At 42.0% G+C, this 25,446-nt stretch overlaps 1 protein-coding gene across 1 annotated transcript in view; it reads right to left on the bottom strand.

The window, feature by feature from the left end:
• The window catches only part of frem2a (FRAS1 related extracellular matrix 2a), a 137,954-nt gene that overhangs the window by 74,193 nt on the left and 38,315 nt on the right, over positions 1-25,446 (bottom strand). Inside the window, exons 3-4 of the mRNA XM_037547206.1 lie at positions 21,561-21,707; positions 11,066-11,296 (exon numbers count right to left, since the gene is read on the bottom strand). Of these exons, the coding sequence (XP_037403103.1) occupies positions 11,066-11,296; positions 21,561-21,707 (378 nt within the window). The remainder of the gene's footprint in view (positions 1-11,065; positions 11,297-21,560; positions 21,708-25,446) is intronic.

The following is a 25,446-nucleotide window of genomic DNA, read 5'->3' as shown; positions in this document are numbered from 1 at the left end:
AGAGAGAGAGAGAGAGAGACAGAGAGAGAGAGAGAGAGAGAGAGACAGAGAGAGAGAGAGAGAGACAGAGAGAGAGAGAGAGAGAGAGAGAGAGAGAGGAAGAGAGAGAGAGAGAGAGACAGAGACAGAGAGAGAGACAGAGAGAGACAGAGAGAGAGAGAGAGAGAGAGACAGAGAGAGAGAGAGAGAGAGAGAGAGAGAGAGACAGAGAGAGAGAGAGAGAGAGAGAGAGAGAGAGAGAGACAGAGAGAGAGAGAGAGAGAGAGAGAGAGACAGAGAGAGAGACAGAGAGAGAGAGAGAGAGACAGAGAGAGAGAGAGAGAGAGAGAGAGACAGAGAGAGAGACAGAGAGAGAGAGAGAGAGACAGAGAGAGAGAGAGAGAGAGAGAGAGAGAGAGAGAGACAGAGAGAGAGACAGAGAGAGAGAGAGAGAGACAGAGAGAGAGAGAGAGAGAGAGAGAGAGACAGAGAGAGAGACAGAGAGAGAGAGAGAGAGAGAGAGAGGAAGAGAGAGAGAGAGAGAGACAGAGACAGAGAGAGACAGAGAGAGACAGAGAGAGAGAGAGAGAGAGAGAGAGAGAGAGAGAGAGAGACAGAGAGAGAGAGAGAGAGAGAGAGAGAGAGAGAGACAGAGAGAGAGAGAGAGAGAGAGAGAGAGAGAGAGAGAGAGAGAGACAGAGAGAGAGAGAGAGAGAGAGAGAGAGAGAGAGAGAGAGACAGAGAGAGAGAGAGAGAGAGAGAGAGAGAGAGAGAGAGAGATAGAGAGAGAGAGAGAGAGAGAGAGAGACAGAGAGAGAGAGAGAGAGAGAGAGAGAGAGACAGAGAGAGAGAGAGAGAGAGAGAGAGAGAGAGAGAGAGAGAGAGAGAGAGAGTCTATTGGCTTGCAAACATATTATTTGGGAAATCCATCTGTCCATCTGTGATCTTGTTATCAGGCCCCCTTTTCACAGTGTCTCTGAATGTGAGAGTCAGTTGGGTTAGAGCTGATTAGAGCTGTAATAGAATTCATTAAAGTCCCCAGGAGAAAAACGAAGGAAGAATCAGTTGATTGCACACGACACAGGGCACCTTAGAGAATCTCTCCTTCTGTGCTCTACAGCGGAGATTAAGATTTATTTGCATGGATTTGATCTTAAAACGGTCATACGTGAAAATCCACATAAGGCAGTCCAATTTGGCTGAGAAAGAAATCATCAGCTGGTGCACTTTTCCAGCCGGACGTATCAACTCTTGGCAGTCCAGCCCGGTGACACCATCAGTTTGATATGATAAGTCAGGATCAAAAGCTGACATTCATCACAGAACATGAACTAGATTGAGACTGTAGCACATGGCTGTATCAGAAGCCCCTCCGCCGAGACCGCCAGTGTCCAGAGAGCGTGTAATCCATCAACACATGCTTGTCTTTGATGTAGTAAGTACAATATTTCCATTGCAAATCTTGCACCAATTCAAAGAACTTAAATAAAACAGGTATTCATTCATTTATTCATTAAGAACAAATGTGAAGAAATAGTGTGTTGGACCTTCCTGAGGCTCAACCTTCAAGACTGGGTTAATATATGACGCTCAGTAGCTCATGAGGCCGTCCTACTCCTCAGCTCTCATATCTACTTACACTAGATTTATGGGATCTGTTTTACTTATTTTTTTAACAAATTACAAATAAACCATTGAAGTAAGTTCATTAAACCAGTGAGCACTGAGTCTATAGATGAGGACATGATGTCCTGTGTTTATTGCTGGAAACGTTTAAATGCAAATCAGTTAAAAGATGGGCGCAATTGTTCACATGCACTCATTTCTGCCACTGTTTGTGGTTTATAAATGGCCTGTATTATCAAAAGTAAACTTTTTGTACACAAAAGTTCAAAAGCCCTATCTACTGCCTCCTCTACTTTCACACCAACCATCTCCATGTCCACCTTCACTACATCCATAAACCTTCTCTGAGGTCTACCTCTTCTCCTTCTACCCGGCAGCTCCATCTCCAACATTCTTTGCCCAATATCTCCACTATTCCTCCTCAACACATGTCCAAACCATCTCAACCTGGCCTCTCTGGCTTTATCTCCAAACTGCTCCACCTTCACCGTCCCTCTGATCTGCTCATTTCGAATCTTGTCCATCCTCGTCACTCCCAACGAAAATCTCAGCATCTTCATCAGCCACCTCCAGCTCAGCCTCCTGTCTTTTAGACAGAGCCACAGTCTCCAAACCAGACATCATAGCAGGACGCACTGCTGTACAAAGTTGGAAATTGTTCACAAATTCTGTGAACTTTTCTTTAAAATGACTTTAGTATGAAATTCAGTGATAAATGAGGCCCCAGGGGTCAAACTGTCTACAGTGTCAAAAACACTGCCATTTTATTTATTAACCAAAATGACCCTACATGTCTGGTTTTTATATCTCTGTTGTCGGAACAAAACCTCGTATCTCCGTTTTTTGTCCATTTTCGGTTTTTGACAGAATTTGAAAATGCATGTTGGCCTGTATACTGTGTGTAAATTTCATGAAGGATTGACCAAAATAAACGGCCAAAAATGTCTGGGTAAAAGCTCTGGTTCCATTGACTTCCATTGAAAGTGATGTGTGTTTTTTCCTTCTCCTGTAAAGTTACCACTTTGGAGATACGAGGTTTTGTTCTGACAGCAGGGAAATGCAATGTTGTTAATGGTAAAAAAGTTGTAAATAAAATAATTTTAAAAATATCCAATTTTCTTTGGCTGCCATTTCAAACTACAACATCTTGCAATTACCACTCTGCCATGAATGTGTCTGAAAAAAATGTGCTTTATGCTAAAAATCATTTAATAACTTTCTGCAAACAACCTCTTCAACAACCTCGGATCAGGCCTGTGACACAATCCTATCCAGCCTGCAAAAGAGTTTTAATTTTCTATTAATATTAGCCTGTTTCACTGAGTCTTCCCTCTGAAATGAGACCCTCATATATAAAAGAGCATCTCTTCATTATCAGCTACCAGCGCCGCTCTGTAGGCGACCCTGCCCGTCTGCAGGGACAGCAGAGGAGGGGAAAGTTCAGCTCCTCACTGCTTGGCTTTGGTCACATTTAGGGATCATACGCCTTCAAAGAGGGGGGCAGTTATTTATTATCACCCACCCCTAATTCTTCAGTGATATGAAGCTGAAGTCAGAGATTCTCCAGCTTGTTGTTTGGATTTTCCTGTTAGACCTTAAATGGTGCAGTAGTTACATTCTGGCGCTTCAGGTGTCAGAACTGCTGGACTATTTAAGGTGGAACGGGAAAGTTCATTATCATGTGATAGTGATTTTTTTATGCTTGTTATGAAGAAAAACAACCAAAATTCACTGAAACCACATTAAACTGAGATAAAACGATAAAATTGTCATTTTTAACAGAGAAACTTCTCACATTTGTGGGTTTCTTTGGTCTCTCGTTCAGCCGCCTTGCCAGTTTTTCAGTTTTTCCTCATGTCTCTCTGTCTGGAGTCTCTGAAAAACCTCCGTTTGGAGGGTCATGTAGCCCCAACACTTCACCCCACCCCTCAATCTCAACAAGAATCAGGAGACCCTACCGCTAGACATGAACGCACAAAACAGGCTAAGGGCTGAGTGGTAGGGGCGAGGTGTGAAATGGGACTGGACCCAGGTGTCTAATTCAAGCAAACAGACAGGGTTAAAAGACTGAGCACCTGGGAAAACTTAAACTTTGAATATTTCAACTTGTACTGTGTCTCATATCAAAACCTGCAGAGTCAAAGCCTCATTCTCAACCACTCTCTACCAACACTGATGCAGAGTCTTCAGAGGAAATCCTGGAGGGCTGCACTAAAAGAGGAAATCGTGGATTTGTGTGTATTTGGGATTATTCAAAAGATCGCAGTGTCAACTTGACTCCACTACGTTTGAGGTTGCAGTGAAATACGTAACATAACGAAATGTAACGTAACGTAACGTGTGTCCACCGGTAGGTAAGCTCAGAGAGTTCATACTGCCTGTATTAGAAAACAGTTTTTATTGTGAATGAATGTTTATTTATTCCAGAATTTGCCAGAACACAATACAAGCTGTCATTTGGGCAGTTTGGGTGATCATTTCCTTTCGTTTATATTTCATTATGGCTGTTTACAACATGATTTTTTGGGCCTAACACCTGTTCTCGCAAAATGAATTCAGCCTTTATCTCTTTTTAGATCTCATCTGTGTTATTTGATCTACAATCCTGCATCATATTCAATTACGCCCACAAAACCAGAGCTACTTCATATTTTGGATAAACTTTGCAGAAAATAGGCAAATATATTGTTAAACCTAACGAGAAGTTACAGCGCACTTCTGTCTTGAGCAGGGGTCAAAACCCAAATGTTAAGAAGAGCCATTTTTTTATTTTAACAGAAATCTAACCTCCTTGGCAGCCATAACAGTTTAAGTCCATTTTGCAATCTTGGCTGTAGATGTGTCTCAGTGTGTGCTGATGTACGAATACAGGCTAAAAATCTAATATAAACACAAACGCAGACTTATTTTGCACTGGTTTAAGCTTTCCCTCAGTTACAAACACTTCTTTCACATCTCTAGCAGGAAACTTTTCCACAAAAGTGGACCAGTTTCTCATAAAACGTCTCTGAACGTTTGATTTTTTACGAGGCTGAAGTCGCTTCTCGTTTCCCAGCTTCTTTTTTGAATTTTTCGAGTTCAGCTTTGCGACTTTTCAGTGTTGGTCAGTTTCTCGTTGCAGTTTAAACGCATCAGGAAAGCAGCTGGAGTGATTATAAACACAACTCAGTGCATTCGTCTCCAAATTTTCGATGTTCGTCTTAAATCTCTCTCTTTGCCTTTTCCTTAGCTAGTAGCTGGGCGAGACTGTTGTCTGTGTTGCTATGGTGACCAGCCGTCTGCGCTGATCTTCAGGGTTAAACGGTGAATCAGCAGTTCTACATTAACTCCAGCGTTTAAGACCATTTACTGCTAAACTGTGTTGAAGGATCAGCAGAGCTTTATTTTACTGTAGAGGAGGATTATTTTATTATTACCTACTGATCAGATTCAGCTGTGGGTCTGCTACCATGCTAAAGCCAGCTTGATTACACAGAAGAAAAACACTTTACACCCAGCCTATCCTGACCGGAAAGGAAGGGTGGTCTCTGATTTTGCGCTGTACTGTATTTTAACAAATAAATAAACTGTGTGCTACCATTTGCATAGCGATGTTAAACACAGTGGGAAAGAACTGCAGACGAGCACACGGCTGAGGTTAAACTCTGCCCTAGTCAGTGTTTTCCTGCTCTAAGTGTAGTGATAATCTCTCCTCAGTCACAGCGAGTGAACCTGGTATTAATGCTTCCTGCTCCTTACACTGAAAACCTCTTAACCCCAGATGCTGGATCTGTTTGACGGTAGTGGTTTGTTGTAAAGTGTGGAGGGTAAATGTCACCATTCGGCGGCAAGTAGGTCAGACAGGTCTCCCCGAGCCTGAGATGGAAGAATCTGTACCATTTCATGTTAAAATATTAATGCATGCAGACACGAGTTCTTCTGAGAGGGCGTGATGTAGTACGGCATGTTGAGGGTGAGCGACCTGGCAAACATATAACATATAATATATATATGCAAACTGGACCCAAAATGCACCCCAGCATAACAGTCATTAAAGAACAGGACAAAACTGAACAGTTACTACAAATGAATTCATATAATAAGCCAGTGTTGTCATCATTCATTGTGATTAGTCACATTGTTTGTGTAGTTTAATCACATTCTTCTGTGTAATCAAGCTGGTTTTAGCATGGTAGCAAACACACAGCTGAATCAGATCAGTAGGTAATAATAAAATAATCCTCCTCTACAGTAAAATAAAGCTCTGCTGATCCTTCAACACAGTTTAACAGTAAATGGTCTTAAACGCTGGAGTTAATGTAGAACTGCTGATTCACCCTTTAACCCTGAGGATCAGCGCAGACGGTTGGTCACCATAGCAACGCAGACAACAGTCTGACATTGCTAGTAGCTACAGAAATGAAAAGAGAGAGATTTAAGACGGACATCGATAATTTGGAGATGAATTGACTTAATGGCATTTATAATCACTCCAGCTGGTTTCCTGAATCGTTTAATTTGCAACGATAAACTGTCAATGGGAAAATTTGAACAAGAATCTGTTGAACATCTGACTTCAGCTTCATATCACTGAAGAATTAGGGGGGTAAATAATTGCCCCCCTCTTTGAAGGCGTATGATCCCTAAATGTAACTAAAGCCCAGCAGTGAGGAGCTGAACTTTCCCCTCCTCTGCTGACAACAGTCTCGCCCAGCTAGTAGCTAATGAAACGGCAAAGAGAGAGATTTAAGACGAACATCGATCATTTGGAGACGAATGGACTGCATTTGCGTTTATAATCACCCAGCTGGTTTCCTGATACGTTTAATCTGCAGCGAGAAACTGACAAACACTGTCCACTGTCCAGTTCCACCTTAAATGGTGCAGCAGTTACATTCTGCTGCCTCAGGCACCATTTAAGGTGGAACGGGAAAATTCAAACAAGAAGCTGTTGAATGAGAAGCGACTTTAGCCTCGTAAAAAATCGAATGTTCAGAGACATATTACAAGAAATGATTCTACTTTTTGTGGAAAGGTTTCCTGCCGGAGATGCGAGAAAAGCTGCTATAGCTGAGCTGAAGCTTAAAGCTGAGTAAGTCTGCCTCTTTGTTTGCATATAGTGAGAAAGAAGACGGTAAAATAGACAGAAAATGTTGAGGCTCCCAAGGTGGCTTGATTTTTGTTGGAAGGATAAAATGGATAACATTTGGATTGTGACCCCTGGACTAGTCGATCGCTGCTGATGTACTGGACATTGATGATTTACAGCATTAATAAATTTGTGCTGTTAATCATTTTTTTGTGTAAAGACATTATTAACATGTTAACTTTGACACCACAAAAAACAGATAATGGAACAGCTGGCTGACATTAAATCGGTTACCTGTTACTTTACATTGTAAGAAGCTCCAGTACATTCGGTCGTTGTTTACAGCTCAGGCTGGACGATTTCAGTGAAATATCTAATTGCGGTTTTTCCGTCCAATATTGCGATTATGTTTTAAACTGTGAATGTTTCCTATAAACTGATGTCTGAGCCTCTTTAAACTAAGAAGACCAGCGTCAACGTTTCTGTCTTGAGGCTTGAGCTCTTAACACGGAGCACCAGCCTCCCGGTTACTTGTGGTTGTGATGTCACAGCACACGGTTGTTTGGCTGCTTCTGATTCGCCGAATTCATCTAAAAGCAGTTCCCGAGCTTCGTGTGATGAAGTTACATTTCCCTACTTAAACCTCCCAACGTATCAACATTCACACCTAAAACGACGGTTCTTTAAAGGTTCTTTACTAAAGAAAATGGTTCTATGGAGCTATGAACCCTCAAAAAACCTTTGGCCTGATTAGATGTTTATTTGTATTGTGAAACGGTTCTTCTGACTGTGTTGTATATGGTTCTATATAGCACCTAAAAGGGTTCTGCTACGGTTACTAGCTTGACACCTAAACAATAGAAGAACCCTTCTGGGTGCTATATAGAACCCTTTTCAAAAAGATTCTATATAGAACCATCTACAGCACATTCTCCATCAGTCTGAAGAACTCTTTGAACCATCTAATCAAGCAAAGCGTTCTTTGAGGTGTTTATGGTTCATTTTCTTTACTAAAGAACCCTTGAAGAACCACCTTTATTGAGAGTGCAGTAGAAAATAGACGCGAAGACTATGATAAAAATTGCAGCTCTTGCAATTTGAAAATTGCGCTCCTTAAAATTGCGATTTTGATATAATAACGATTAATCGTTCAGCCCTAAATTGGTCGGTCTTTTTTTATGATGCATGCAGTTCCTTCTAGAGAGCTAATGACACCCCGGAAATTGATCACAATAACAAAAACATATCACATTGAGCACCCTTCACTGCCATAAGCGCTAAAGTGCTAATTAACGCCGAGTGTGGAGCAGAGCTGGCCGGTGCAGGACGATCGAGTGTCTCCCTTCTTCTCCATTCCCGCTATTAGAGAAAGCCGAGACGTTAAGCTTCCCTCAGGAGCCCAACCTCAGCAAAACAAACCCACCATAAGACTGGTAATTAGCTCACAGGGGAAGCCGGGCAGTTTTTTTTACATGGAGAAATAAGTTCGCTGTGAGACAGAGCGAGCGTGTCGTGCTCAGATGGAAAGCTATGGCTGCATTTGGTGCGATAGATCGAAATTATAATTACCAAGGGACCCCGCAAAGCCAATAAAGGGAAATACGCACACGCTGTGAAATAAAAATAAGCCTGTGGTTATTCGTAGCCTACAAATCTAAGTTTGCTTATGAAAGTGAGAACGCGCTGCAGATTCCCAACGAAGCTGAAGTCCGCAACTGGTGGCCTAACGTACGACAGGGGAAAAGCCATTTAAAAGAGCCGGCCTGGTGTGAGCCAGAGCCGACAGCTTATCAAACACCTTCAGAAGACAGAGGTTTATTAGTTAACGGGTTATTCTTGAATGTTTGTTTACAAATCACTCTGTTGTATACTTCTACGGTTCTACGGTTCTGCACCTGTAATTAAGGCACAGTATGTTCTACTACAGTAATAGTGCTTCTCTAAAATTCTTAACCTCTTCAACTCCTCCGGACCACCGGTGGGTCCAAACCGCACTCGGTCGTGTTCTTCATAACGTTCATATTCCATAAGCTCCATTCAGAAGCTGGGCGTCGTGTGGGGCTGTAGCTCTTCTCTCCAGTCTAATAGACGGTGATGTCATTTTAAACCCTTATAATAAAAGAAGCTGAACTTTGTTTTTCTACTGAAAGTCGACCCGTTTTTCCCCAAATCTGGGCTCTAAACTATAAACAGACGGCGTCTCTTCAGTGATCTGCTCTGGAAACATCACTTTTAGAAAATAACACAAAGAGCGGCCGAGATTTTTGGCTTTCAGCAGTAAATTGTAAGAGAATAGTGACATGTGGAGATCATAAAACACACGTTCTGTTCATTTGAGGAGCTTTTACAAAAAATAAATAAATAAAATTTACATTTATTTCATTCAGTCACTGAATAATTTGCCTCACGATTTGTTCATGAAAATTCAGATGGAAAAACCAAAATATACCCAGGTGAAAACTGTTTGAGGGTAGATAAATGACTTCATTCCACAGGTAACCATTTCCTATTGCTATTCACTGGAAACCCGTCTCCTATACAGTGCAAACTGTTGCTATGGACGAGACGTACCTTAAAGCCTAAGTGTGGTGTGTGTTGAATAGAACTTCAAAAAAAGGAGTCTTAAGGTGCGGGGGAGGTAAAACATGTTAATACGGACCAAGACAGCTGATAAAGTGCTTAGATAATTGGGATCTAGCTGGAGAAAGGAGAAGATGTTAATGTCAGTGCTGCTGCAGTTGGGAGAGGGTTTTGGCTCCAGGCCGCGCCGCCCATTTCCCCCTAACATGTTCAGAGCATCACTGTGAGACCCCACTATCCTAAAGTTTGAAATGACATTTTGCTGATTTTGATTTGAACAGGCTATTTTGCTTTAAGTGGCTGCCGTCTAACACAGATTAGAATTTTCAAGTCTAGAAAAATTTTGAAAAGCTTGCTTTTATAGCCACTCTGAGGCCAATTATTTCAGGATGACTCCTTTGTCAGACAGAAGGCTTCGGCTTTGGACGTTGCTTTACTTTTCATGGCAGATTTGGCTCGACCAATTTCAAGTCCTGCTAAATTAACGAGAAAAATTCAGTGTGATGTGAAGAAAAAAGGGGCTGTCATGTTTTTAACCCTCAGAAGAAAGTTTTGTTGTAGGACTGAAATGCAATCACAGAACTGCATAATTAACGCTCTACTGGACACATTATGAAAGCAATTAAAAAAAAATCTATTTACTTGTCTTGCATGAAACGGTCCTTCATTTTTTTTTTCGGGCCTGATTATTAAATTCAAAAACATTAAGCTAAATAAATAAATAAATAAATAAAAGGTCATATGTGCAGGGGTCCTTTTGAAGTATGTTGCCTTGAGGCAACATTGTACGACATTGGGATGAAGTGATATAGAGCCGTGTGCCCTGAAGCGGTGATTCCCATTCCACTATCGTACAGTGCTGCTTCTAGACAACAAACAATTCTGCAGCTTCTCATAACAAAAAAATGATCCTGAATGTTAAAAATCAGGTTTAAATGTACTCACTAAGAGACATTATAAATACCAAGTACATGCTTTTTACTGACGTACTCAAACTCTTCCCTTTATTGTCTCTAAATATATATTATGTTACTGTATGTTAGGCAGGGGAAGATGAGTTTGTTGCCTTGTGGCAACATTATGCAATAGAGGGTTAACCCTCTACTGCACACATTATGAAAGCGATAAAAAAAAATTGCTTGACTTGCATAAAATGGTCCTTGATTTATATTTTCAGACCTGATTATTAAATTCAAAAACATTAAGCTAAATAAATAAATAAATAAATAAATAAAAAGTAATGTGTGCAGGGGTCCTTTTGGAATATGTTGCCTTGAGGCAACATTGTTCGGTATTGGGAAGAAATAATATACAGCCATGTTCCCTGAAGTGGTGAGACCTGACTTGTAACTGGCTAAATCCATTCCACTGTCACACAATATTGCTTTTAGACAATAAACAATTCATACTCACATAACAAAAAAAAGATCCTGAATGTTAAAAAATGAGGTTTAAATGTACTAAAATATAGTATACATACCAAATACATTTTACATGACGTACTCAAACTCCTCCCTATATTGTTAACCCTATTTTTGTCTATATATATATATATATATATATATATATATATATATATATATATATATATATATATATATATATAATGTTATTAAAAAGTGAGAGGAAAATGCGTTTGTTGCCCTGAGGCAACAATGTGCAATAGAGGGTTAATTAGTTGTTTAATGTATTATGTACTCAAATGTATATGATGTAAATCGTGATAAATGATATCCTCTGATACTGATCAACACCAGTGGGGTATGAACTGATATTATAAATCTGTCACTACTTTCAGTTTACTTGTCTTACCATCTCCAGGGTCCACAATCTCCACTGTAGCCACTGCTGGTGACTCCAAAGCCCCCATGACCGGCTCCGACAGAACGATGTTGAATGTCTCGGACTGCTCATACTTCCCGTCAGATAAGATCTTAATCCGCCACGTGGCCGTGGTCTGGCCTGGGTTAAACTGCACCTGCTTCTGAAACTTCCCCCGAAAGTCCTTCTCCTTCTCCGCACTGCCGTCCAGAGTGCTGATTCCTAAAAAACACACGAACATGAAGAAAGTGAGGGAGTTTTGACACGATATGCTCCAGTTTAGTTCGCGCAGTGGGAAAGATTACACTGATTTTTCTTCACTGAGTAGTTTCCAAGCTCAGGGAGTGTCCGTGCCTTGCAGACGCAAGCATATTACTAAATTGAAGCTAAAGGATTAGGCTGCTTTTCCCTGTGGTGAAACGGCTACAAATAGAAAGCACTGCTGTGTTTCAGAATTCACACTTCCGAATTTTACACCAGTTTATTAGGTGGGTCGTTCTACAGAAACATCCGCTTTCCTGTCCCTCCATAGGAGTCACTGGTGTTACTGACCGTCATCGGTGTTCCTCATAATAAAGGAAACACCAGAGACGTTTTTAATGATCAACGCATTTCACAGAGCATCAAACCACACGCTGTCCATCAGGGAACGTCCACTAAAACATGGAATTTAATCCATTTGTGTTTTATTTTTTCACAGTGACCTCAGAATAAAGTCGGTCACACCAGTGACGTCAGCTAAAAGCTTCATATGAGATCATGAGCTGAGTGAGAAGATCTCTGAGAGCTGAGAGACACAGTGGACTCACCATGAGCTTTTCTTCAGAGATCCTCAGAAAACAGGTCAGAGGAGGTCGAGTGACGTCATCGGCGTGACTTTTATTTCAAAATAAGATACGCAGTAACACCAGTGACACGACTCCTGGGGACTTTCATTACATAGTTTATAATGTTTATATGGCTTTTGTTTTCTTTATACCATTTAACTGATATATTTCATAGTCATGTATTGCAGCTACAATAGCAGAAAAACATATACGGCCTCTGCCTTGACACACGACTGCGTGGACAAGCACTTCTGTGGTGCTGGGAGTTACATAGAACTGATTTAAAAACCAAAATTGCTAAATTGATGGCTCAAGAAGGCGTCATAGTTAAAATAACTTTTTAAAATAACTATTTATTTATTTAAAAATATAAATTGTTACCCTAGAAAAATAACATGCTTTTCAAGTGTAATATATCTGGAAACTTTAGGGACACAAAAATGGACGTTTCCATAGAACGACAGTTTCTTTGTAGGTTCACAAATACCAAATTTTCTGTCCAAGCCTGATCTGACCCGCATAACCAAGTTTGGGGTCTGAACCCGAAATGTGCCCGACAAAATCCTGCCCACACTTGGCCCGATCCACATCGTCAAGCTGACCTGAGTCCAGGAAAATTCTGTCCAAAATCATCTTCCAAAATAAATCAAACATCGTATTTGACTTGATTTGAAAAGTCACAGTGCAAGTGGCAAAGAAACTGGCACACGAACAGCTGTGGATCTGGATCTGCTTGGAGATCTGCTGGGGTACTACTTGGCTCCATCGCGGGCACATCACTCTAGATCAGTACAGTAGGAAGCGAATTCGTAGTCTGTTTAATCTGAAAGGGGCCAGATGCAAATATGTACAATACGGGAATCCTAGCACGGCGATCCCTTGCTGAGTGGTCACCTGTCGGTCCAGCTCAGACTACGGTGCGTTTTCTCACAGCGGGAAGACCTGTGGTGAACCTTCTTGAAGGCGTTTGATCAGAATCACATCAAGCGCAGGGGCTGGCAGGGTCCCTTCTGCCAGCACATCCCCAACAGCTGGATGGAAATAAATCGCTTCAGGCTTCAGGATTAATGCAAGTCTGCCAGCCCAGCAGCGCTTCATGCACAACACATCATACTGCGCGCTGTCAAAATTAGACACCTATTATCTATCGACTGCATGCAAGACAGAGCAGACACACTACGGATGCACCTCAAAGTGAGCTAATTAAAATGAAATTATCCCGCTGGAAATATGATTTAACACAACTCTTTTAGCCGTATCTCATGTGTCACATTGTCAACAATACGTCGGAGTCTTTTGTGAAGTCCGCCTCAACTTAATCTGCCGCCAGATTGGTTGGTGTGTGGTAGACACGGTAACTTTATCGCAGTGTGGAACCAGAGCTTTCTGTGGGCCACCGTGTTTTCTCCCACTATGAAACAGAAGAACAATGCTGCTTTTATTGATCTAAGCCTGTGGAATGTTTGGAACATTGCTGTGAGTATTTGATTGCATTCTGCTACAAGAGCAATGAGGTCAGGTACTGAGGTTGGATGATTAGTTCTAGATAACAAACTTCACCCTAAGTCATCCCACAGGTACCAGAGGGCGCTACATCACTCCACTGACGTCAAAAAGGCAGTTTCACTGCTCAACAGCCCAGTTTACCCTTCTAGCTGTGCAGCTGTGCTTTAGTGCAGGGCTATGATAGTGCAAAATAAATCAATAAACAAATAAAAATAATAGACTTTAAGAATAAAGTCATAATATTTTGAGATAAAAAGTCATAATATTTGGAGACAACATCTTGAGAACAAAGTTGTAATATGTCAAGAATAAAGTCATAAAGTTATGAGAATATTATTAAACTCCCAATATTTCAAGGATAAAGTGGGCTATTTGTGTGGGGTTGGTGGGGGGGGGGGGGTTTGATGATGGAGCCCCACTCCTTCAGGATCGATCACTTTGATTATCATTCTCATTGTCTCCCATGAAACTACATGCCCTCTTCAAATGCCACAGCAGTCTATGGCTTAATACCGGTAGACGACCCTGAGGTTGTCCTTCAACAACGCAGACAGAGACAGTCTGGCTCTTTATTCCAGATAAACACAGTTCCCTGCTCAGCTGTTTCAGCCACCAAACTGATCCCATTTTTAAATCCATTAGTCCCACTTAAACATGTTTACCTGCTGCTTCTTTACTGTTTCAGTGCTTCAGGACTTGGTCGCATGGTGCGAGTGGAACCACCTGCAGCTCAATGTGACAAAGACAAAGGAACTGCTGGTGGACCTGAGGAGGGACAAGGCATCGGTGACCCCTGTGTCCATCAGTGGGGGCAGTGTGGACACTGTACAGGAAGGGCCAAAGTCGTCTCTATTTTCTGAGGCGCCTGAGGTCCTTCAACATCTGCCGGACTTTGCTCAGGATCTTCTATGAGTCTGTGGTGGCGAGTGCTGTCCTCTATGCTGTTGCATGCTGGGGAAGCAGGCTGAGGGTGGCAGACTCCACAAACTGATCCGCAAGGCCCGTGATGCTGTGGGTGTGGAGCTGGACTCGCTGACGGCCGTGTCGGAGAGGAGGACGCTGTCTAAGCTGCAGGCCATTATGTACAATGGCTCCCACTCACTCTACGACACGGTGATGAGACACAGGAGCTCATTCAGCTTTAAAAGTTGTGTCGTGAACCCAAGGCTTTCCGATATTGGTGAATGAGGCCCAGTGAGTCTGTTTACATGCACTCAATAATCCGATAACTTCAGAAAATCAGATTTTGTCAGCCATCCGATCAACACATTCACGTGCACTTGAGTACTCAGATAATGGGAAAATGCAGCTCTACATGAGTCAGTAATCAGATTTCTGCTTTGCAACCAGCCAATAAGCTCCCTTCAGCATCACTCCAAAAGTGTTTTGCTGCGTCTCGCGACATCCACCATCTGATCTCGCGGAGACTGAGAAATATGAAAGAAATCAGAGTAAGAGTTCAATGAGAAATCTGATTACTGAGCTAAAATCCAGCCTCGTTATGGGATTTCTTAACCAGATTTTAGATCGGAGTATGGTGTTGTCACGATTGGCCCTTCCAGTCATCCATGTGCTTTTGTTTTGCTTCCTTCCTGGTCCTGCCCCCTTGTTTCCAGACCCTGCCCTTGACTGCGTTCACCTGTTACCCTCTTGTTAACCACTTGTGTCTCGTTACCTGTCCCTGTATTTAAGCCCTGTGTCTTCCCAGGTCTCTCGCTGGTCTTTGTTTGAATTGTTTGATTTGTTTGGTCTTTACATGGTATTGTTTAGTGTTTGTTCTTCTGGCCTCCGTTAAATTTCATAGTTTTTGTTATTGTGTTTAGTCTGTGTTTCTTTTGGTTATGTCTATCCCTCATTCCATCCGTGCTGGCTCTCAGACCCTGGACTGTTTAGACCCTGATTTTGGATTTGCCCATAATAAATCTCGCTGCTCTCAGCGTGTGCATCCGCCTCATCATCGCTCCCCAACGTTACAGGTGTTTACATGACCGTTTGAATGATCAGATAACTGCAGAAATCTGATTATGATCAGATTATTGAGTGTATGTATATTTGCTCATTCTCTCAACATGTTGATCATGAAAATGTCTTAATAAATAAATAAATAAAGTGATACCACATTTTCACTGTATCACCCACCCCTTAACGTGTGGCTGCTCCAGAGCATCCTAGTCCATTGCTAGTGCTTTTCTAAGGGGATTAAACAAGCTGTATGTGCGCATTGGATGTGTCAGCAACGGTGACTGAGTATAAAGTGGTGTAAGGCAGATTCTGACATGAAAAAAATGGAATTTTCATGCTCTTTACATGTCAAAACAAAAAAGCAGCATCTGCATTATTGCATTAATAAAATGATGAAATGTCCAACTGTATTATAGTGTAAGTGGAAAATAACATCATGCTTCTAAAAACAGCGACGCCTGAATGATTCCAGCTAGAGTAAGCGTGCTGGACTTCCTCCGGCCATACAATTATAGTTTGTAGGCCTATAAATAGCAAAAACTGCTCCCAGATCAGCAATCTTACTCCAAGAGGTTAGATAAATATGCTCCCTGATCAGAATTCTGCCTTCATTTGAATATATTGAAGTCCCCAGGCGGTACAAAAAGACGAAAAAAATATTTTACATTCAGCATCCACTGCGGCCTCTGTCTGCCCTTAACATTGGAAAAAATACATGAAATGTGTAGAAAAGGATCTTCAAAGAAGAAAGCCTTAAGATATAGAGAGCAAAGAAGGCAGAGGGGAGAGAAAGAGCGAAAGAATGGCTCCACTTTCAGTTCCATCTCTCTAACAGCAGGGGGTCTCTTCCTCGCCATAACAAGAGAGCAGGTTGAGAGGAATAGAGAGGAAATAAAGAGAAGAGGAAGGCCGCAGGAGGGCAGAGAGAGCGCAGGGCACCATGTGGAGGGACAGAGGTGCAAGGCTGGAGCTCCAACAGAAGAGGCCAGCTGAGATAAGAGGCACAGAGAGTGGAGAGAAGATCCTTTCTTCAGCGTCCGCAGGTTCAAGCAGCTTCTTCCTCGGAATGGATGTGCAGGGTCCAACTGTGAGGAGTGGCAGAAATGGATCTTTGGCCAGCGCTTAGATGTGTAGTGCATACATTTAAGTATTAGCCTTCCTCTCTAATGAATTATCTCAGAAAATAATCCTTACGCTCTCAGAAATAGTCCTGCTCTTTTAAAGCGGGACAGATCTGATCTCTCTGTTTAGGTTTTGTTAGGATGCTGATGCATTTTGAATGAGTTCTAGAAGATGTACTGCTTTCTTAGGAAGTTCAGTAAGAGGACCATTACAGTGATCAACTCTGCTCAGAAATAAAGAGTAAACTATCACTGGGGCGGTTCCCCTCTCGTCACTGGGGTGGGACCCTCAAGGCTCCATCTCAGTACCTTTAGTCAGGGAACATAACTGAACCATAATCCACTGAAATGATGTGTTCTAAGCTGTCCTGACTCCACACACCCCGCCTCGCCTCCAGGCTTTTACTCTACTGTTCTGTTTTAAAACATTCGGTTATGAAAAGGAACAAATACCAACTTTTCACCTGGAGGAACTGATTTAAGCTCCACAATCAGACCCTAAAACCACTGTAGAACCTTTGAGGGAACATTTATATCAACGGAACCTTGATGCACACAATATGTACCTGCTCACTGACTACTAAAGATGACTGTTCATTATAATCAGCCACCCAGACGTGTAAATAGAGGCTGAAAAATGCTGCAATGTTCCTTTAAAGCAACAGTTTGCATGGATCCCTTTTAATTTGTTCTGCGGAACCCATTTTTAATACTTACCAAATGAAAAAATTACGTGATTTATTATTATTTCAACCTCTTGGCCTTTGATGATATAAAATAACCCATTTTCAGCGCCTTCACCCCCTAGTGTGGAGGTGCTGTGTCCTTCACTCTGTTCTCCTCCTACATGGCTTGCTTTTAGTGTGTGTGTGTGTGTGTGTGTGTGTGTGTGTGTGTGTGTGTGTTTGAGGGTGGACAACATGGACAGGCTGCTGACTGGCTACAGCTGCTAAAGGAGAACCCTACACTGACCACTTGTGATATTTTAAACATCTGGTATTTTTACATTAAACTGTTCTGGCTGTATTGATTGAAAAACAGTAATGTGGTGGGTCCAGCAGACCACTGAGGAACAAACTCATCAACACCGCACAAGGGTTAAGTAAAAAGCACTCAAAGGTCATCAGTACATTAGCATTAACTCAACTAACTAGACTTTGTGGACAGTTGTAGGTAAAAGTTTGAACACCCTCAGGCAAATTAAGTATTTTGTTCATTTCCTAAGTGAAAATAAGTTAATACATCCTCTAAAGAGAAGAGCTCTAAACATGAACATGAAGATTTTAATATAAATACACATTTTGTGTGATTTTTAATGCACAGTTTCTATTTATTTGCTGGGCTTAACATTTTGGATAAAAAATAAACCATAAAATACAAAATGTCCTATTACTTTTGCACAGGCCATGCTTTAATTTTGGTTGTTATGTGCACAGAAGTGTGTTCTCTGTACAGGATCTGTACTTATTTTCAGTTAGAAAACTGACCAGGGGCGTCCAGTTATTTGCACAGAACTGTATGAGAAGATATGTGACACAATGTGTCTCTGAGCATCACATTATTTCGTTAAAACAGAAAAACAGATTAAATTCCATCTAAACTGAATTAAATATGGTTTGTAAGTGCTGTTTACTTTAAACTAGCCACACATTTACACACATAGGAGGTTTATGCTCTATTACAGGGACAATCTCAACACATTTCCCTTTAATCGCGTTCATCAGGTGCCCCACTGTCCCACTGCAATTTCCTTTTCGAGAGCTCTCACTTCTCATTGTGATGTCTTAAGGTCAATATTCAATTTGGGTTGCGTGCTTTTACCTCTAACGAGATCTTGCGTTTCCATTCTCATGGTAAAGGATTTGCAACGATTGCCTGGATGAGCGTCTTTTTTCCACCCATAGAGAACGAGAGCTCTATTTCGGCTTGTCACTATCCGTTACAACAGTAATTGCGTTATCTAATCACCACTTTGATGATTCATCAAGGAATCTGAATTTTTAATAAAGTGGTCTTAACTGAAGAATAACAAACTGTGAATATTATCTTTTCAAACACTTCAGAATCATGCAGTTTCTAGGCCCTGAGTATGGAAAAAAACTGAAGGAGCTCACAGAGAAGAGATGGCAATACTGGAACTGTGGCAGATTAAATATTCTGCTTGATTTACTAAAGTTTGAGCAACTAGAGGCACTCTAGAGTTTTGCATGGGTTTTTCTCCGCCACAAAAAACCAGGCGTGAATTAGTGTTCGCATGGCAAGTTGTTGGGAAATTTCCTTTAACAGTGCCTGCGGTCTTAGCCACTATTTAGACACGAGCCTGCACGGTCCTATTTACAGTTTATGGTCATGCAGCCTTAATAAATGCAGTGTTAGTCTCAGACACAGTTGCCATGTTTATATGCAACCTAATAATCCATTAATAATCCAACAATCGGAATAGAATACGCCCATGTAAACACCTCAATCGGAATAGTCTAGTTCCGGAACACAGTTTCTATCCAATTGATCGAGGTGGGTAATCCTGTAGATAATCCGTTACATAGAAGAATAATATCAGTGTAAACGCCTGTATCCGATTACATTCCCTATCGGAACGTTTACGTCTGTTCTGCATGTGCGTCGCGTCACAGTGAGAGTTTATACCGTTCAACACGGCGGAGCAGAAACTGGTCTGCAGAGGAGACGAAGTTCATGCTCTGATCTTTAAAAGACGGCGGTGGGACGGACGTCCAGCTTATGCGGCTCAGATAACGACGTCCACCTCTCGGCCTCATTTGTCTTCGGGCATCATTTTAGAGTGATTAAAAACACAAGCACTGCTCACTGCTCACTGTTTGTTTTGTGTTTTAGAGTTTTAACCTGCATTCGTGGATGCAGTGATGAACCGTTTTACCCCTGCAGTGAGAACCTGCACTACACTACACTAAACTACACTACAGAATCATGTCTGTTTTAAATGCAGTGCTGCCCAAAGATGAGGGCCCAAAGATCATGGCCAGCTAATACTGGTTTGAGAAACGTTCTTCTTGGATTGTTGCCCTATTTGATCATGACAGAGCGGTGAACCCCTCCTCATCTTTACTTCTGAAAGACTCCGCCTTTCTGAGATGCTCTTTTATATGCAATCATGTTACTGACCTGTTCCCAACGAAAAACCAAGTGTTTTCTTTAGCATTACACAACTTTACCAACCTTTTGTTGCTGCCGTCCCAGCTTTTTTGGAACATGTTGCTGGCATCAAATTCAAAATGGGCAAATATTTTTCAAAAGACAATCAAATTTCACAGTCTCAACATTTGATATGTTGTCTTATATATATGCCGTACTATTTCCAATTAAATATGGGGTTTAAATGACTTGCACATCATTGTATTTCAAATTTTTTGGAAATGGGGTTGTAGAAGAAAGAAAATACAAACAGGTGAATCAATTAGGCAGTAAAGCGTACTGTGAGAGACCAGCAGGGGAATTTAAAATATGCATTATTATGATGAAAACTGCCAGTGAATCACAGCAGATTTATTGATTTTATTTTTTTAATCAGGTAACAGTGACAGACGTAGTTGTATATAACTGTTGTTTAACCCCTTAAATCCTCTGGACTGCCACATTCTAAGGCTTATTACTCATTAATTACATGAAAAGCAGTGCAAACCGACTGGGTTAACTCAGATTAAACCCCTATTTTACTGCTGAGACGGGCAGTAGGCCACATTATGTCTGACGGCTGACTAAGTTGCTCATTTGCATAATGAGTTGATCGATTAAAGCCGGCATGAAGAGACCTAAATTTGTCTCCAGCCCCTTAAAGAGAGGCGGACTTCGTTTCTTTTTCTCCATCCCCATTAATTTGACCACTTGATTCTTGCCTGTCACATTCTCTGTTTTTTCTCTTTTAGTCTCTGCTTTGCTCTTTTTTCCTCTTTTAGTTTCCATTTGCTTTTCATCTCCAGTTCTCAGTAGCCAAACTCTCTCTGCAACTCACACGCACACACACACACACACACACACACACACACACACACACACACACACACACACACACACAAACAAACAAACTGGAAGTCATAAATACACTAGGCCATCCCAATGTATCCAGACAGCCCTTCTAATTAGTGAATTCAGTTACTTTAAGGTGCAGCCACTGCCGACACAGGCATTCACAGCTTATATAATATACATAGAAAAGCCTGGAGCAGCTGCACATGAGCCTAAGTCACAATGGCCAATACCAAACATCAGCTAGAAGGGTATAAAGCCCCCAGCGCAGGGCTGTGAAGCAGCTTTTCTGGAGCGATGAAGCTCCAACTAATACCTCTGGCACTTTTCTTCATTTCTGATCATTTAAAGTGCCCTAACACATTGGCTTCTTTACGAAGGAAGGACCTTTATGTCATGCCTGATATTGTAGGTTAGCCCTGCTTTTCTCAACACGTGTCTCTTCTAAATGTGTATGAAAACAAACACACTTATCCACACCTGAATCAAACCACACCACAGTGTGAATCAGACCTCTCAGCATTATGAGTATGGACCCCACAGTGTCTGTGTTCAGAACGCTGCAATGCAAGATAAGCAGGAACGCACATGGACACACACACACACACACACACACCCACGCACAATCATTCTGTCTGTTCTACAGATGCCAGAGAGTGTGGGCTTTCATCTCTGCCCCTGAGACCCACAAAGCAGCCATAAAAAAAAAAACAAAAACGAAAAACATCTCAAACAGTGGATATAAATCCGCAGCCGATAAGCCGGAGCAATAACGGCTCGCGCGGCGGACGCAGACTCCGTTGAATGACAATGATTTAAGAATTTTAATTCATATATGCCCCTGTCGGCTGCTGATTGCTGCATTTGCATGATCTTCCATTTAAGCTTATGCAGTCGGCTCTGTGAGGCTCCATGCAGAGCAGTGCGCTTAACAAAAAAGCGTCCATGAAAAATACAGGAGGTGACTGGTGTTACGGTTCAGGCTGGCAGCTGCATGTTAATGGACACGAGTGAACCAGTGAGGGGGGGAATAAAGAGCAGAGGAACGGATGACCGCTGTGCACTCACCTACAAAAGAGGTCTCTCCCAGGTAGCCTCTGCGCCGCAGCACCACCTCCAGCAGCCCGGCCTGCTCGTCCACCACGTAGCTCCGATTCTGCAGAGAGATCCAGGCCCAGTCTAAGCGGAAGTGCTGACCCTTCAGCTTATTGCCTCCTGCACAGTGACCAAAAACATACACCCTTCAGATGATAAACACTCAAACACCTTCCTTATTTATAATTTCCAATTTGGGTGGTGGATCATTCTCAGCACTGGAGTAACACTGACGTGGTAGTGGTGTGTTGTGCTGGTCTGAGTGGATCAGACACAGCAATGCTGCTCCAGTTTTTAAACACCTCAGTGCCACGGCTGGACTGAGAATAGTCCACCAACCAAAAATATCCAGCCAACAGCGTCCTGTGGGCAGCGTCCTGTGGGCAGCGTCCTGTGACCCCTGATGAAGGACTAGAGGATGACCAACACAAACTGTGCAGCAGCAGATGAGCTGTCGTCTCTGACTTTACATCTACAAGGTGGACCGACAAGGTAGGAGTGTCTAATAGAGTGGACAGTGAGTGGACACAGTGTTTAAAAACTCCAGCTGCACTGCTGTGTCTGATCCACTTGTACCAGCACAACAACGGAGTACACAAGATCACAAGATCTTCTAAACCACTTCTCCTTCTGGGTCATAGGGGGGTGCTGGAGCCTATCCCAGCGGACATCGTGCGGAGGGCAGGATACACCCTGGACAGGCTGCCAGTCCATCACAGGGCAGACAGACATTCTCTCACGCCCAGGGACAACCTAGAACGCCCAGTTGGCCTGACTGTATGTCTTTGGACTGTGGGAGGAACCCACGCAGACACGGGGAGAACATACAGACTCCACACAGAGAGGACCGCAATCACCTGGCCGGGGAATCGAACCCAGCCCCTACCCACCGTGCCGCCTTCCAGCCATTGCTCTGATTAAAATAATCATGATAACAATAATCGCTTACTGACCCAAACTGCACTCTGAATGAGCCGGCATGCTCGCTGAGAAATTACAATAAAACAAGCCTCATCCATCTTTTATGCAGTGATAAATACGGTAGCACTCAGAACATTCTCCCTCTGCACGCTTACACACTTTTACCCACGTGCACTTGCTGTGACGTCTCTTGCAGGAGATTTAAGTGAGTGAAAAGGGTTTTTGACACATCCTGAGAGCGCATTCCCTGAGAGACGCTTGGCTGGATAAGGTTGGGCATTTTCAAACCACTCCACGAGGCAGCCCAGACACTAAAATGACCCATTTATGACCATTCTGACAGCATAATCTGATCTGGTCGAGAAGCGTTTGACTTGTATTAGTAAATCTGATAAAGACAGGAAAGTCTTTTGGTTTTAATGTTGCGTGGAATTCATTTTTCTAAACTGCTCTTTGGTTTTGATGCCGTCTCTTGTTTTCATCTTTTTTCCTTTTCTCCCCAATCTACTCACATCCAGGATCCAGGTCCACCCACTATTTCAGTCTCCCTCAACCACACAATGTTCTGGGCGAAGACAAACCCAAGCTTCCTCCGAGCCACATGAAGCAGCCACTGCATCTTTTAGACCTGAAACTAAAGCCTTGGGTTCACTAAATGACTTTTAACGTCTGATCAGGTTATAAAGACTGGGCGTATCATGCTGTCTGACTTTTTTGGGCGATCCTCACTAAACTCTTGTGTCCTCCCGTTACTAGGAGACCCAAATAATTAACGTGGAGCAGCTGCTGCTGCTGTTTTCTCTGCTGTTTGTGCTGAAACAGTGAACAAGCAGCAGGTAAACGTGTTTAAATGAGGATCAGGGATTTAAAAATGTGATCCGTTTGGGATTTTTAGAGCTTTAAATGTACATAAACTCGACTGTTTCTTAAACAAAAGCTTCTCTCCACACGTGAGGGACTTTTCACCATTTTTCTTTGTTTACTTGCTGCATTTTCTTAGTTTTCAATGGATGTTGCAGGAATCTGGTCAGATTGAGTCGTTGACCAGGTTTACACGAGATTACAGTCACAGTCGGGTCCTAAAATCAAGCATTTGATAAATCATGACTGGTCTGAAATGCGATTGGGAGGCCGAAAATCAGAGTCTGTGCTCGACTCTCTCTCCAACTGTTGACTCCAACTGACCCAAAAATCTGTAGACTAGAGCCGGTCAGCTCAGACTCAGCCAGACTCACAATCTGTGTGACCCCAGCTTCACGCAACATCACTGGACAGCTGAACGAGGTTGGAGAAGAACACTAACCACGGTCTTTTACATCAGTTAACAGACACCATCACCATCACACCTGGCCAGTAGTGCTCTCTTGGACTTCCAGCCCATGGATGACCATAGCACCACCTGAGAATGAGCTTGTCATCTCCTGATGATGGTCAATGCTTAGACAGTTGGAACACTTCGGAGCTTTTAACTTAATATTTTGTTCTTTCACTTTCAAAACAGAGATTAACAACGAAGAATGATGCACATTTAAGTTTGTAATATATACAAACCCGGTATTCAGTTCATTATATCTGTACTCAGACACTGTATCAATAACAAACAACTCACAGCAAAACACAGAAACACAGATTTTATGAGGGTTTCCCCAAAATGACTAATGTAGCGCTATCGAGCACCGTGTGAAGTGCGGTCAGCAACAAGTCATGAATTTTATAGCTCAATTATAGTTTAACCTCTACAGTTACATGACTCAGCAAAATGTTCTACAGTGTTATATTCATTGTTGCTGTGTTTATATCAGGGGTATTTAATTCAAATCCTGTAAGGTCCAGTTAGAGAAAATTTCCTCACGCGAAGGTCCAGAACATCATAATCACGACTCAGTGCCATATACTGTTTACTGAAGTAGCCGAGTAGGAATATCAGCATCTTATACAGTCGACAGCTGAATATCAGATCAAATAAAGTCCAGTTCGGTCAGATTTCACCAACATTTACTGAACATCAGATCAAATAAAGTCCAGTTCGGTCAGATTTCAACAACATTTACTGAACATCAGATCAAATAAAGTCCAGTTCGGTCAGATTTCAACAACATTTACTGAACATCAGATCAAATAAAGTCCAGTTCGGTCAGATTTCACCAACATTTACTGAACATCAGATCAAATAAAGTCCAGTTCGGTCAGATTTCAACAACATTTACTGAACATCAGATCAAATAAAGTCCAGTTCGGTCAGATTTCAACAACATTTACTGAACATCAGATCAAATAAAGTCCAGTTCGGTCAGATTTCAACAACATTTACTGAATATCAGATCAAATAAAGTCCAGTTCAGTCAGATTTCAACAACATTTACTGAATATCAGATCAAATAAAGTCCAGTTCAGTCAGATTTCAACAACATTTACTGAACATCAGATTAAATAAAGTCCAGTTCGGTCAGATTTCAGCAACATTTACTGAACATCAGATCAAATAAAGTCCAGTTCGGTCAGATTTCACCAACATTTACTGTCAGTTTCCTCTTTTTAGATCACGTCATGTGGAATAACTTCCCTCTGACTCACTTTCTTCTCTGACTGCTGTTTCTCTCCTCGTCCCTCCCCTGTGTGGCGCCACTCACTCGAGTCTCAGAGCTCATCGTAATGCACAGATCTGATTGGCTGAGTAGCGTCACGTGTGATATTTACAATACATGTGATTGGTCTGTGAGTCTCTCAGGCCGTTAAAGCTACAGTAAAGGCCAGAAAAGTTACGCCAATTAAAACAGGACCACCCCATCAAAATGAAGTAATTCTCAATAGTTTACCGGTTACAGGTCTAAGTCCACATAGAACGTCGTATATGGTCAAAGAAATGATTGTTTCATCAAAGTTTCCTATTTCAACACAAACAGCGCTTCAAAATGTTTTTAATGCAACCCAGCAGAAG

Source organism: Pygocentrus nattereri, chromosome 18 (genome assembly GCF_015220715.1).
Source record: "Pygocentrus nattereri isolate fPygNat1 chromosome 18, fPygNat1.pri, whole genome shotgun sequence".
In the NCBI taxonomy this organism is placed as follows: domain Eukaryota; kingdom Metazoa; phylum Chordata; class Actinopteri; order Characiformes; family Serrasalmidae; genus Pygocentrus; species Pygocentrus nattereri.
Note: the sequence above shows the minus strand (reverse complement) of the source record. Positions and strands in the feature narration are given on the sequence as shown.